This window comes from Heptranchias perlo, chromosome 39 (genome assembly GCF_035084215.1).
Source record: "Heptranchias perlo isolate sHepPer1 chromosome 39, sHepPer1.hap1, whole genome shotgun sequence".
In the NCBI taxonomy this organism is placed as follows: domain Eukaryota; kingdom Metazoa; phylum Chordata; class Chondrichthyes; order Hexanchiformes; family Hexanchidae; genus Heptranchias; species Heptranchias perlo.
In genome coordinates, this window is record NC_090363.1 from 11,359,040 (window position 1) to 11,373,360 (window position 14,321).

The 14,321-nt window shown below is 46.6% G+C and overlaps 1 protein-coding gene across 1 annotated transcript; it reads left to right on the forward strand.

Annotated features, from left to right (window-relative positions):
* Window positions 1-9,405: 9,405 nt before the first annotated feature.
* On the forward strand, window positions 9,406-12,809 carry LOC137305267 (probable G-protein coupled receptor 139). The gene is made up of 2 exons (XM_067974124.1): window positions 9,406-9,475; window positions 11,890-12,809. The coding sequence occupies exons 1-2, from the start codon at window positions 9,406-9,408 to the stop codon at window positions 12,807-12,809; spliced, it is 990 nt and encodes a 329-aa protein (XP_067830225.1).
* Window positions 12,810-14,321: the final 1,512 nt, after the last annotated feature.

The following is a 14,321-nucleotide window of genomic DNA, read 5'->3' on the forward strand; positions in this document are numbered from 1 at the left end:
CGAGCCGAGCGGAGGGAGCGTCCGATAAAAGGCGGGATTTCAGAGCGCTGAGAGGAGCCGAGCGGAGCGGAGGGAGCGTCCGATAAAAGGCGGGATTTCAGAGCGCTGAGAACAGCTGAGAGGAGCCGAGCCGAGCGGAGGGAGCGTCCGATAAAAGGCGGGATTTCAGAGCGCTGAGAACAGCTGAGAGGAGCGGAGCGGAGGGAGCGTCCGATAAAAGGCGGGATTTCAGAGCGCTGAGAACAGCTGAGAGGAGCGGAGCGGAGGGAGCGTCCGATAAAAGGCGGGATTTCAGAGCGCTGAGAACAGCTGAGAGGAGCCGAGCCGAGCGGAGGGAGCGTCCGATAAAAGGCGGGATTTCAGAGCGCTGAGAACAGCTGAGCCGAGCGGAGGGAGCGTCCGATAAAAGGCGGGATTTCAGAGCGCTGAGAACAGCTGAGAGGAGCCGAGCCGAGCGGAGGGAGCGTCCGATAAAAGGCGGGATTTCAGAGCGCTGAGAACAGCTGAGAGGAGCGGAGCGGAGGGAGCGTCCGATAAAAGGCGGGATTTCAGAGCGCTGAGAGGAGCCGAGCGGAGCTGCGACCGAGTTCGAAGTGACGTCAGGAATCAGATCGGGACGCGACACAGGGGAGGCACCTGATTGGTGAGTAGGTTCAGGTGAGTATTTCTCCTTCTCTGCAGTAACTGAAGTAAAAGGAAAGGGAAGGTCTGCAGGTCTTATAGGAAGTAGCGTTTATTTTTTAGTGAATCAAGGTCCCTAGTGTAGTTAACATTCTCTAAATTGAGAACAATTTAAAGGAGTAAACTCCTTAAAGGGAGTGGTAAGTAGTTTTTCTTTCCTTTTTTTTTTCTCTTGACATTGTAGTTGTTCTTAAGCTAATTTAAGGGTTAAGTCATGGCAGGAGATCCCAGCGCCGTGTCATGTTCCTCTTGTGGGATGTGGGAATTCAGGGCTCCTTCCTGTATCCCTGATTCCTTCACCTGCGGGAAGTGTGTCCAGCTGCAGCTATTGTTTGACCGCTTGACGGCTCTGGAGCTGCGGATGGACTCACTTTGGAGCATCCGCGATGCTGAGAAAGTCGTGGATAGCACGTTCAGTGAGTTGGTCACACCGCAGATAAAAATTACTGAGGGAGATAGTGAATGGGTGACCAACAGACAGAGGAAGAGTAGGAAGGCAGTGCAGGGGTCCCCTGCGGTCATCTCCCTCCAAAACAGGTATACCGTTTTGGATACTGTTGGCGGAGATGGCTCACCAGGGGAAGGTGGCAGTGGCCAGGTTCATGGCACCGTGGCTGGCTCTGCTGCACAGGAGGGCAGGAAAAAGAGTGGCAGAGCTATAGTGATAGGGGACTCGATTGTAAGGGGAATAGACAGGCGTTTCTGCGGACGCAACCGAGACTCCAGGATGGTATGTTGCCTCCCTGGTGCAAGGGTCAAGGATGTCTCGGAGCGGCTGCAGGACATTCTGGAGGGGGAGGGTGAACAGCCAGTTGTCGTGGTGCATATAGGCACCAACGATATAGGTAAAAAACAGGATGAGGTCCTACAAGCTGAATTTAGGGAGTTAGGAGTTAAACTAAAGAGTAGGACCTCAAAGGTAGTAATCTCAGGATTGCTACCAGTGCCACGGGCTAGTCAGAGTAGGAATGACAGGATAGCTAAGATGAATACGTGGCTTGAGAGATGGTGCAAGAGGGAGGGATTCAAATTCCTGGGCCATTGGAACCGGTTCTGGGGGAGGTGGGACCAGTACAAATTGGACGGTCTGCATCTGGGCAGGACTGGAACCAATGTCCTAGGGGGAGTGTTTGCTAGTGCTGTTGGGGAGGGTTTAAACTAATGTGGCAGGGGGATGGGAACCGATGCAGGAAGTCAGTGGGAAATAAAGTGGTGACAGAAACAAAAGGCAGTAAGGGAGAGTGTACAGAACATGACCGGACAGATGGTCTGAGAAAGCAGGGCAAAGACCAAGGGAAGACTAGATTAAACTGCATTTATTTCAATGCATGAAGTCTGATGGGCAAGGCAGATGAACTCAGGGCATGGATGGGTACATGGGACTGGGATGTTATAGCTATTACTGAAACATGGCTAAGGGAGGGGCAGGACTGGCAGCTCAATGTTCCAGGGTACAGATGCTATAGGAAAGATAGAGCAGGAGGTAAGAGAGGAGGGGGAGTTGCGTTCTTGATTAGGGAGAACATCACGGCAGTAGTGAGAGGGGATATATCCGAGGGTTCGCCCACTGAGTCCATATGGGTAGAACTGAAAAATAAGAAGGGAGAGATCACTTTGATAGGATTGTACTACAGACCCCCAAATAGTCAACGGGAAATTGAGGAGCAAATATGTAAGGAGATTACAGACAGCTGCAAGAAAAATAGGGTGGTAATAGTAGGGGACTTTAACTTTCCCAACATTGACTGGGACAGCCATAGCATTAGGGGCTTGGATGGAGAGAAATTTGTTGAGTGTATTGAGGAGGAATTTCTCATTCAGTATGTGGATGGCCCGACTAGAGAGGGGGCAAAACTTGACCTCCTCTTGGGAAATAAGGAAGGGCAGGTAACAGAAGTGTTAGTGAGGGATCACTTTGGGACCAGTGATCATAATTCCATTAGTTTTAAGATAGCTATGGAGAAGGATAGGTCTGGCCCAAAAGTTAAAATTCTAAATTGGGGAAAGGCCAATTTTGATGGTATTAGACAGGAACTTTCAGAAGTTGATTGGGAGAGTCTGTTGGCAGGCAAAGGGACGTCTGGTAAGTGGGAGGCTTTCAAAAGTGTGTTAACCAGGGTTCAGTGTAAGCACATTCCTTATAAAGTGAAGGGTAAGGCTGGTAGAAGTAGGGAACCTTGGATGACTCGGGAGATTGAGGCACTAGTCAAAAATAAGAAGGAGGCATATGACATGCATAGCCAGCTGGGATCAAGTGGATCCCTTGAAGAGTATAGAGATTGCCGGAGTAGAGTTAAGAGAGAAATCAGGAGGGCAGAAAGGGGATATGAGATTGCTTTGGCAGATCAGGCAAAGGTGAATCCAAAGAGCTTCTACAAATACATAAAGGGCAAAAGGGTAACTAGGGAGAGAGTAGGGCCTCTTAAGGATCAACAAGGTCATCTATGTGCGGAACCACAAGAGATGGGTGAGATCCTGAATGAATATTTCACATCGGTATTTACGGTTGAGAAAGGCATGGATGTTAGGGAACTTGGGGAAATAAATAGTGATGTCTTGAGGAGTGTACATATTACAGAGAGGGAGGTGCTGGAAGTCTTAACGCGCATCAAGGTAGATAAATCTCCGGGACCTGATGAAATGTATCCCAGGACGTTATGGGAGGTTAGGGAGGAAATTGCGGGTCCCCTAGCAGAGATATTTGAATCATCCACCGCTACAGGTGAGGTGCCTGAAGATTGGAGGGTAGCAAATGTTGTGCCTTTGTTTAAGAAGGGCGGCAGGGAAAAGCCTGGGAACTACAGACCAGTGAGCCTGACATCTGTAGTGGGTAAGTTGTTAGAGGGTATTCTGAGGGACAGAATCTACAGGCATTTGGAGAGGCAGGGACTAATTAGGAACAGTCAGCATGGTTTTGTGAGAGGAAAATCATGTCTCACGAATTTGATTGAGTTTTTTGAAGGGGTAACCAAGAAGATAGATGAGGGCTGTGCAGTAGACGTGGTCTACATGGACTTCAGCAAAGCATTTGACAAGGTACCGCATGGTAGGTTGTTACATAAGGTTAAATCTCATGGGATCCAAGGTGAGGTAGCCAATTGGATACAAAATTGGCTTGACGACAGAAAACAGAGGGTGGTTGTCGAGGGTTGTTTTTCAAACTGGATGCCTGTGTCCAGCGGTGTGCCTCAGGGATCGGTGCTGGGTCCGCTGTTATTTGTTATTTATATTAATGATTTGGATGAGAATTTAGGAGGCATGGTTAGTAAGTTTGCAGATGACACCAAGATTGGTGGCATTGTGGACAGTGAAGAAGGTTATCTAGGATTGCAACGGGATCTTGATAAATTGGGCCAGTGGGCCGATGAATGGCAGATGGAGTTTAATTTAGATAAATGTGAGGTGATGCATTTTGGTAGATCGAATCGGGCCAGGACCTACTCCGTTAATGGTAGGGCGTTGGGGAGAGTTATAGAACAAAGAGATCTAGGAGTACAGATTCATAGCTCCTTGAAAGTGGAGTCACAGGTGGATAGGGTGGTGAAGAAGGCATTCAGCATGTTTGGTTTCATTGGTCAGAACATTGAATGCAGGAGTTGGGATGTCTTGTTGAAGTTGTACAGGGCATTGGTGAGGCCACACTTGGAGTACTGTGTACAGTTCTGGTCACCCTATTATAGAAAGGATATTATTAAACTAGAAAGCGTGCAGAAAAGATTTACTAGGATGCTACCGGGACTTGATGGTTTGACTTACAGGGAGAGGTTAGACAGACTGGGACTTTATTCCCTGGAGATTAGGAGGTTAAGGGGTGATCTGATAGAAGTCTATAAAATAATGAGGGGCATAGATAAGGTCGATAGTCAAAATCTTTTCCCAAAGGTAGGGGAGTCTATAACGAGGGGGCACAGATTTAAGGTGAGAGGGGAGAGATACAAAAGGATCCAGAGGGGCAATTTTTTCACTCAAAGGGTGGTGAGTGTCTGGAACGAGCTGCCAGAGGCAGTAGTAGAGGCGGGTACAATTTTGTCTTTTAAAAAGCATTTGGACAGTTACATGGGGAAGATGGGTATCGAGGGATATGGGCCAAGTGCAGGCAATTGGGACTAGCTTAGTGGTATAAACTGGGCGACATGGACATGTTGGGCCGAAGGGCCTGTTTCCATGTTGTAACTTCTATGATTCTATGATTCTATGTGCTCCCTAAAATTGTAACGATAGGATAAATCCTTCCCAAACGCACCACGCTCAGAGATTCTCAAGTGGACGACGACAGTATTTGCAACACAACTGGAAACCGACATAATTGGGTTCTTGGGTTCCGGAAATTGTTAGAGAGCGTGATTCCGCTTCCGAACCCACCACACCCACTCCCCACCTCTCCAAGTTCCATCCTCAACTTCTCATTTCAAGATATATTCATATTAGGAAGCTTTATGGCTCCTTGTCATGAAGCAGTGTGATCTGTAGAAGTCTCCAAGCTTCTGTCATCAAGGGAAATCGGGGAATTCTATCCCGCAGAAAGAACATCGCGGGATGTACTCGGGTGGAATGTGAAATGATGGTGAGCTCTGTCCATCCGCTAATTAATGGCGAGCGACACTCTGCAAATTGCCAACATCCTGTCAATCTCACTCAGGCTGTTTGGGGAAAGATAACGAAAACTCCTAGCAGTTCAGTAGTTGCTGAGGAATCTTCTTGTTCCAGAATAGAGAGAGCTTTACTCTGCATTCACCGTGTGCTTTATTTGCAATGATTCATGTGGATGTTGGAATATAATCTGCTCCATTGCCTTTAATTTTTCGCATCTCACCTTGTACATAAAACATTCTCATATTTCCGATGAGAAATAACTACTTGATCGCTTTTTTTGCACTGGTGAGCCACGTTTTTTATGACCTCGGAAGCTGTGGTTCAGTGTGTAGTACACTCGCCTCTGAGTCAGAAGACCTTGGGTCCATTGATCCACTTGAGGGACCATCAGTGCACAATCTACGCTGACAGTTCCAGTACAGTACTGCGAGGACGCTGCACTGTCCGAGGTGCTGTCTTTCCAATGAGACGTTAAACCGAATCTTGGCACAGTTTCGAAGAGTTGAGGAATTCTCCGTATTGCCCTGGACAGTATTTACCCCTCAACCAACACCACTAGAAACAGATTAGCTGGTCATTATTACACTGCTGTTCGTGGATTTGCTGTGTACAAATTGGCTGCTGTCTTTCCTACACAATAACAGTGACTGCACATCAAAAGTGCTCAATGGGCTTTAAAGCACTTTGAGAGGCACTGAGGTCGAGAAAGGCGCTATTTTAATTCAAATCCTATCTTTTCTTTTAAATTACTTTCGTTGATCAACCCAGTGCAGCACTCTCCATTTTGATTATGCCCTGTCTTGAAGACAAGTGCCTATTGTTATTAACATTAACATTTTCTGCTTTCCCAAAGTTTAGCAGGATATTGTGAACCCCATTTTAAGGCCACTATCGCCTCTTCCTTTTTTCATTTGCTTGCTGCTCCTCAGAACCACCATCTCCTGCCATAGCACTAGTTTCCACGTGTATGATGATAAAAGTCCACAGTGCCATTCATTTGATTCCAAAAGCACTTCGGTTTTTCGACTTCCTATCTGAAATCAAGTCATGGATGAGCCAGAAGTGCATCCAATCAATGATGACAAAACCAAATCCACCCACTGCGCTCCCATCAAAAATTCTGTCCCCTTGTCCCTAACTTCCAGGTTGCTTGCTCAGGCTGAACCAGATCATGTGCAAGAAAAATGCCCTTGTTGACTCCAGCTGAATTTCAAACCACATGCCCTGCACAAAAAATAGCCTAGCTCCATCAAAACAATATCGCCCACTTCCGTCCGACCTCATCCTCTCTACCAATAAAGTCAGATCCTTACGCATATCAATTGATTGCAGTTCGCAATCTCTTGAGTTCCAAACCGTGTCCTTGTATTGCACTTCCTTACCCTACCCTGTGTAGGATAGTGTGTAATCGAATAGGTCAAAAGATTGGCATCGGTAAAGGGTATCATGGGATAGTTAGCATTGTAAAGGAGAAAGTGTCAAAACCATTGGCGTAATATGGGCGTGATTAATTGGGCAGAAGGTGTAGAATATCCGATGCAAAATTAGGAAAAATGGCTTCACGATACAGGTCAATACTAACATGAACATGAATTTATTCTGTGTGACACAGGATAACACGTGATTTAGATTAGGTCGTTAAGATTCTGTAGGATTCTTTCCGAGGAAAGACAGGATGTGTTGTAAACGTTATGGCAATTTAAGAAAATCGGGTTTCATTAAAGGCTCCGTGTAAAGAATCGTGGCCTAGTTTGGAGATAACATTCTCGTTTAGATTACTGCTATCCTGGGAAAAGTGTGAATGTTTATAACTGTTCAAAATTGTCTTATCTTCTCCTGAGAAGAGGCGAAGACCTCCACAGTCTAGTGAGCACGAAGTGGTCAAACATTGGCACATACAGGTGCAAGAACGTATAATACATAAGGATCACATGAGAATAATCTCAGAATTGACAGGTTTCCTCATCCGTTGCCTATTCCTGTCCCAAAACCAGTATCTTTCTACTGGAGGCGTGTTCCACTGACCCTTCCGTGACCTTCGGCTGAGGGGAGGGGTATTAATGATTCATCTACTGCCCTGTTATTGCGGAGGGGGCGGCAATGCCTCATCAGGCAATAAATGCTGGCCTTGCCAGCGACGCCAACATCCCATAATTGAATAAAAATAAAAGGTGGGAGGATTGGGGGGTAACTGTGCCACATCTGACGTCGTGTTATCGGGCATGATAACGAAATCCCCGACACGCACGCGTGGACAGAGGGAGGGCAATAGGGGTATAATCGCATCCCAACTAACAGGAGTCCAGAAATCTCATTTTAGGATTGTCTATTCGTTTACCTTGGAATTCGTGAACAAATTAATCTTCAAGAGGAAAATGCGGTATAAGTGTATTCCCTATAAATGATACAGCTACCAGTCATAAAACAAGACACTTAACGATTTCCTTTGAGCAGATTGAAACGGTAGTTCGATAGTTTTCCTTAGGAACGTCTCTGCTGTGACTGTGAGATGCTGAGAATTGGTCAGTCCCACACGCCCCATGTTACATTCCCCACGATGGTTCAGTGCCTCTTTTGACTGAAAGTCGCAGCTGACTCATGGCCGATGCTGATTATTCACCTTTGGTTTTGAAGTGTCATTTCATAAAATCAGTGCGATGTGCCGCACTACCCCTACTGTTTGTAGATATTATCCATAAGTTGACTGCATTGTGGTGAAAAATCGGCTCGCATTTTATTCCTGCTCTATCATGCAGCACTACTTTGTAATCGAAACACCGTTTATTTTTATTCAATTATGGGATGTTGGCATCGCCGGCAAGGCCAGCATTTATTGCCCCTCCCTAATTGCCCTTGGGAAAGTGGTGGAGAGCCGCCTTCTTGAACCGCTGCAGTCCGTATGGTGAAGCAACTCCCACAGTGCTGTCAGGTAGGGAGTTCCAGGATTTTGACCAAGCGACAGTGAAGGAACGGCGATATATTTCCAAGTCAGAATTGTGCATGACTTGGAGGGGAACGTGCAGGCGGTGATGTTCCCATGTGCCTGCTGCCCTTGTCCTTCTAGGTGGTAGAGGTCTCGGGTTTGGAAGGTGCTGTTGAAGAAGCCTTGGCGAGTTACTGCAGTGCATCTTGTAGATGGTACACACTGCAGCCACTGTGCGCCGGTGGTGGAGGGAATGATTGTTTCGGGTAGTGGATGGGGTGCCAATCAAGCGGACTGCTTTGTCCTGGACGGTGTCGAGCTTCTTGAGTGTTGATGGAGCTGCTGTCATCCAGGCAAGTGGAGAGTATTCCATCACACTCCTGACTTGTGCCTTGTAGATGGTGGAAAGGCTTTGGGGAATCAGGAGGTGAGTCACTCGCTGCAGAATACCCAGCCTCTGACCTGCTCTTGTAGCCACGGTAATTATGTGGCTAGTCCAGTTATGTTTCTGGACAATGGTGACCCCCACCCACCCCCCCAGATGTTTATGGTGGGGGATTCGGCGATGGTAATGCCATTGAATGTCAAGGGAGGTAGTTAGACTCTCCCTTGTTGGGGATGGTCATTGCCTGGAACTTGTCCAGCGAATGTTACTTGCCACTTATCAGCCGAGGCCTGGCTGTTGACCAGGTCTTGATGCATGCGGGCATGAGCTGCTTCGTTATCTGAGGGGTTGCGAATGGAACTGAACACAGCGCAATCATCAACGAACTTCCCCATTTCTGACCTTATGATGGAGGGAAGATCATTGGTGAAGCAGCTGAAAGTAGTTGGGCCTAGCACACTGCCCTGAGCAACTCCTGCAGCAATGACATTCTTTCCCAAGAAAAGTTCAGCTCATTGCATGCAGTCAGGATGCGGTAACTTAGCAACAGATTGAGAGGTGGAGAGATAAATCAGCTGGAAATTTCTCGTATATTCTGCACCGTGCATTCCTCCACTGAGAGATCAGTGAGGTCACTATATTTTTGCAGAGAGAATTGTTGTAATGTGTTTGTTAAAACGCCTGTAACTAATATCAGTTGTTATGTAACTCCCACTGCCCCACTGGAGAATTCTCTCAGATATTAATAAGGATCTGTGTCCCATTCATTGCCTCACTGTGTCAGTCGGACCTGTCATTCACATGAGCTTTCCTCTTTCTGAAAATGGGACGGGCTCCAATACTGTACTTAAAAGAAATCAGCTATCCGATTCTGGCAGTGTTCGGTGTTCCTGGTAAGTGATAATTATACTTTTAATTTTGTGTGTTATTGCTCTTTCCCAATGTGTTGGAAATGCAGCCGATTTATCTGGGGGTCTTTGTTGCTGAGTTGCCTGTATTCTGATATAATTTTCATGAACTGCTTCCTCTATCTCTGTGATATTTGTATTGGATGATCTTTTATTGAAGTTATATTTTTTCGTGTTCTATTACCTTGAAATAAGGATCTAGACTGCGGCTCAGCGGTAGTATTCCCGCCTCTGAGTCAGGAGGTGAAGGGTTGGAGTCACACTCTGGATAGCCTAGGCAAGTGGAGGCTAGAATAAGGTCTCCAATAATGGATTGCATCCAGCGGGGTACTCCGGATTGGAAGGAGTGGTCGAATGCCCGCCTCTGAGCCAGAAGGGTTGGGTTCGGGTCCCACTCCTGATTGCTCGGTCAAGCAGTGACCAGAGTGTAGGCTCTGAATTGATGTCCAGCAGGGATACATGATATGGATGGGCGTTGTAGCAGATTCAGACGTGACACTAAATGGTAATCAATGTCTCATTTATTAATATATAAATCAAACGTGTAAAGGTATCAAAGATCAAAACAACATTATCCCATTTTGATCTCTGGGCAGAGGTCGTAATTAAGTTGGCAACATGGTCGTTTCAGGCTTTCCGACAGTGAGGTAGTCTTCTGATGGTCAGGTGTTCTTCTGACAGTAAGGTGTCATCTTCAGACAACTAGGTGTGCTTCAGACAGCAAGGTGTTCTTCTGAGAGCTAGGTTTCCTTCTGATCGCCAGGTGTGCTTCTGATAGCTAGATGTTCTTCTGATCGCTCGGTGTGCTTCTGATAGCGAGTTGTGCTTCTGATAGCTAGCTGTGCTTCTGATAGCCAGCTGTGTTTCTGATAGCGAGTTGTGCTTCTGATAGCTAGCTGTGCTTCTGATAGCGAGTTGTGCTTCTGATAGCGAGTTGTGCTTCTGATAGCCAGCTGTGCTTCTGATAGCTAGCTGTGCTTCTGATAGCGAGTTGTGCTTCTGATCGCTCGGTGTGCTTCTGATAGCTAGGTGTGCACCTGATAGCGAGTTGTGCTTCTGAGAGCTAAGTGTGCTTCTGATAGCTACCTGTGCTTCTGTTAGCTAGCTATGCTTCTAACAGTTCGGTAGCCTTCTGACAGCTGGGCGGGCTTTGCTGAATCCTCTGACCCGAGCTCAAAATACGTTGGGTTTATATGTCTCCCTTGGCAGGAACCTCCCACCATATATGGAACAATATTCACAAGATCCTTATCGAGTAACAAAGTTGTGTTTCAAAGAATTCAAGATAGTCAGCTTGTTTTAACATTACTCATTTAACCACAAGACTCTTTGCAATGTTATTTTTCAAGGTGACCAGTTTGTTTGTCCCTGTCGTCTCGCTATCTCGTCATGGTCCTGGTCTTATCGATATCTTTGGGTTATTGTTCCGCTTTTTGGGTCATTGTTCCTCTTTTGCTACATATCTGCCTTGCTGCATAGTGAGGGCAACAAGGGTCAGTCACGAGTCAAAGGTTAACTATTTATAATTCAGCAAATTAAGTTACACACTCGGCAAAATACACAGCACAGTCTGCAGAGCAAGATGGTTAGTAGCATTGGAAATACGTCAATTTTTCTCTATTTCCAATATTTTTACAGTGCCGGTGCACCCCCTCCTCCCATTGTAAAGGATATGTGGGGCTCTTTAGTTTAGTTTAGTGTTAGCCTTGGCTCAGTGGTAACACTCTCCCCGCTAAGTCAAAAGGTTGCGGGTTCAGGTCCCACTCCAGAGACTTTGAGCGCATAATCTAGGTTATCTCTTCAGTGCAGCACTGAGGGAGTACTGCGCTGTCTTTCAGATAAGAAGGTAAACTGAGGCCCTGTTTGCCCTCTTAGCTGGACATAAAGGATCCCATTGCACTTTTCGAAGAAGTGCAGGCAAGTTCGCCCCAGTATCCTGCCCAATATTTATCCCTCAACCAATATCTAAATAACAGATTATCTGGTCTTTATCTCATTGCTGTTTGTGGGTGCTTGCTGCCTTCCATTTCCTGTGTTACAACAGAGACTAAATTTCAAAGGTACTTCATTGGCTGTAAAGCGTTTCCTGACATCATGAGGTCGTGGAAGGCGCTATATAAATGCAAGTTGCACCTTTCTTTCTTTCGTAATGGATTTTCAAACTCCGACCGAATCCCTCGCTCCACAGTCGGCATTCAGTGTGGCCGTTCGCATGCATTTAATACAATAACCAATGACTTGTCGGTGGCATGTTCTTCGGTTTACCAGGTCATTCTTCCCATTCCCTTCAGTCATTTACCTCCATTAAAGTCACTTCTATCAAAGCAATCAGTTACCTTCCCAGCACAGTGATCTGCTCCGTTTAATTGACCATTTCCCTGTTGTTTCGTGTCCTACAGCGAACCTGATGACGGCTGTGATCCTGTCCCGGGGAAAGTGCGGTCTCTCCAGGGGAATCACGCGTTACATGGTGGCCATGGCAATCTCAGACCTACTCGTGCTGACCTTTCATGTACTGCTTCAACACATCTTTACTTATCATTTCCCCAAGTCATTCCTGTTCCACACTGCAGTCTGCCCTTCATACACCTACATGAAAATCATTATTCTGGATTGCTCCGTCTGGTTAACAGTGTCGTTCACCTTTGACCGTTTTGTCAGCATTTGCTGTCAGAAGCTGAAACTCAGATATTGCACGGAGAGAACTGCTGCTGTGGTTATTCTGACCATGTGGGTACTGAGCTGTTTAAAGTACGTCCCGTTTCACTTCATGTATGAGCCCCGCTTTGTCATTGACAACGTACCATGGGGCTGCCGGCCCAAAGCGGTCTTCTTCACTTATCCAGCCTGGGTGGCTTTCTCCTGGATCTGCAGTCTCTCCACCTCACTGCTCCCGTTCTTTCTCATCTTGCTGTTCAACGGCCTCACGATCAGACACATCCTAGCGGCCAGCAAAGTCCGCAGGGCTCTGAAGGGACTGAGCGGCGGGCAGAACCACGGCGACAGCGAGACGGAGAACAGGCATAAATCCATCGTCTTACTCTTCTCTGTGACCGGCAGTTATATACTGTTGTGGATGACAGCAACGGTGACTTACATGTTCACGAAGATCACAACGAATGTTTTGGACCAGAATCACACAAGCCCCGCATACATCGCCAATCATGTTGGAGTTGTGCTCATGCTCACTAGTTCTTGTGCAAACACGTGTATTTATGGAATGACCCAATGCAAGTTCAGAGAGGAGGTGAAGAACGCGGTTACATATCTGCCAGTTCGAGTTATTAAATTAATAAAATTAAAACTACAATCGGGCTAGAGCTCACATCTGAATATAACGGGTCCATTCTCTCCTATTCCTTCCCATCACTTCACCATCTGGTTCCTTCAATACGAACCAGAGTACATTCCTTGAATAGGGTTCTCGCTGTGCGTTGTACTGAGATAAAACACTGACTGTATGTAATGGTAATGTTTATGCTGAAAACACACTGCTGTAAAGGACTGGTGAAAACGACAAGAGTCACAGGTTACTGTTTCTTTAATGTTTCCTTGCATCAGAACGGACAAATTTTGTAACAACCGTCCCCATAACGAGTGGTAAATAAGGATAGAAAAGTAGCATATTGGGGCAATTTTAACCTAACCTACCGGTCGGGAAACTGACGGAATCAGTTGCAAAACTCGTTTTACAACCCGCCTGATTTTACTCTCCAATGAAGTCAGTGGACAGTAATATTGGGCGAGGTGTAAAACTAGGGTCACACCCGATCCCGTGGGATTCCCGTCTGGCGCGTTAGGTTACCCCATAAGCTACCAGATTTCTTCTACATTCCCTTTCCGAGAGTTTGAGGAGCTATTTGGCCTGAACTTGCTCAACTTGAAAGGTAACATATTGGGGTAATTCAATAGTTAGATATGGGACTGTTGCGAGACTTTTCAGCAACTTGTCAGGGCCCCTGGATTCGAGCCCGAGCATTAAGGCCTTCCCCACGTTGGTCCCTCTTCCCCCGCACAACTGTGTTGTAGGTAAGTGGGTGAAGATTATAGGGGATCCGGCCTTGCTCCAAGACCAGAGTCAAAGCAGTGCCGTGCTATCTGGCAGGAGGCCCAAAGAAAGCCTTGATTCCCTCACTGCGTTTCTTGGCTCCTTGAATACGCTTCTAGTAAAGTGGGTGAAATTGGGGAGAATCAGTCGAGTGAAGGGTTAGGACGTAGACCAGATCCTGAGATCGGTGACGCTGCGCGCAGTGGGATCCATTCGCACATTATCCTCAGCCTGTGCCTTCACGTTTTATACAGTGCGCACATCAAGCACCAAGTGCCAGGTACCTCGTGGGTTGAACGTAGGATGATACGTTATGTTACCTTCTCTCCACTGTCCACCCAGTATCAACATCTGTACGACACAAGAGAACTTCCTTAATGTCACTATTATCATATCGGTCAAATGTATGGAGTGATGTGACAGGTACAGGAATGTTCAAAATAGTGTTTGCATGCAGCCGTATGAGAATTAGGGTACAGGGCAGTTGAACCGCGATGGGTCCAGGAGCATTTCCCATCCCTGATTATTTCCTGCTCATCTGCACTGTTGCGTGTCTCCACTCTAACACCAATCAGTAACACCTGACAACGAAACCATTTCATGAAAGAAAGAGTTGTTTGAGGGATAAATATCGGCCTGGACACTGGGGAAAACGCCCCGAGTCTTTGAATTTTGTCAAGGGATCTTTTATGTCCATCTGAGTGGGCAGACAGTGCCTCAGTTTAGCTTCTTATCCGAAAGACGACACCTCCGACAGTGTCGCACTCTCTCTGTACTGCCCCT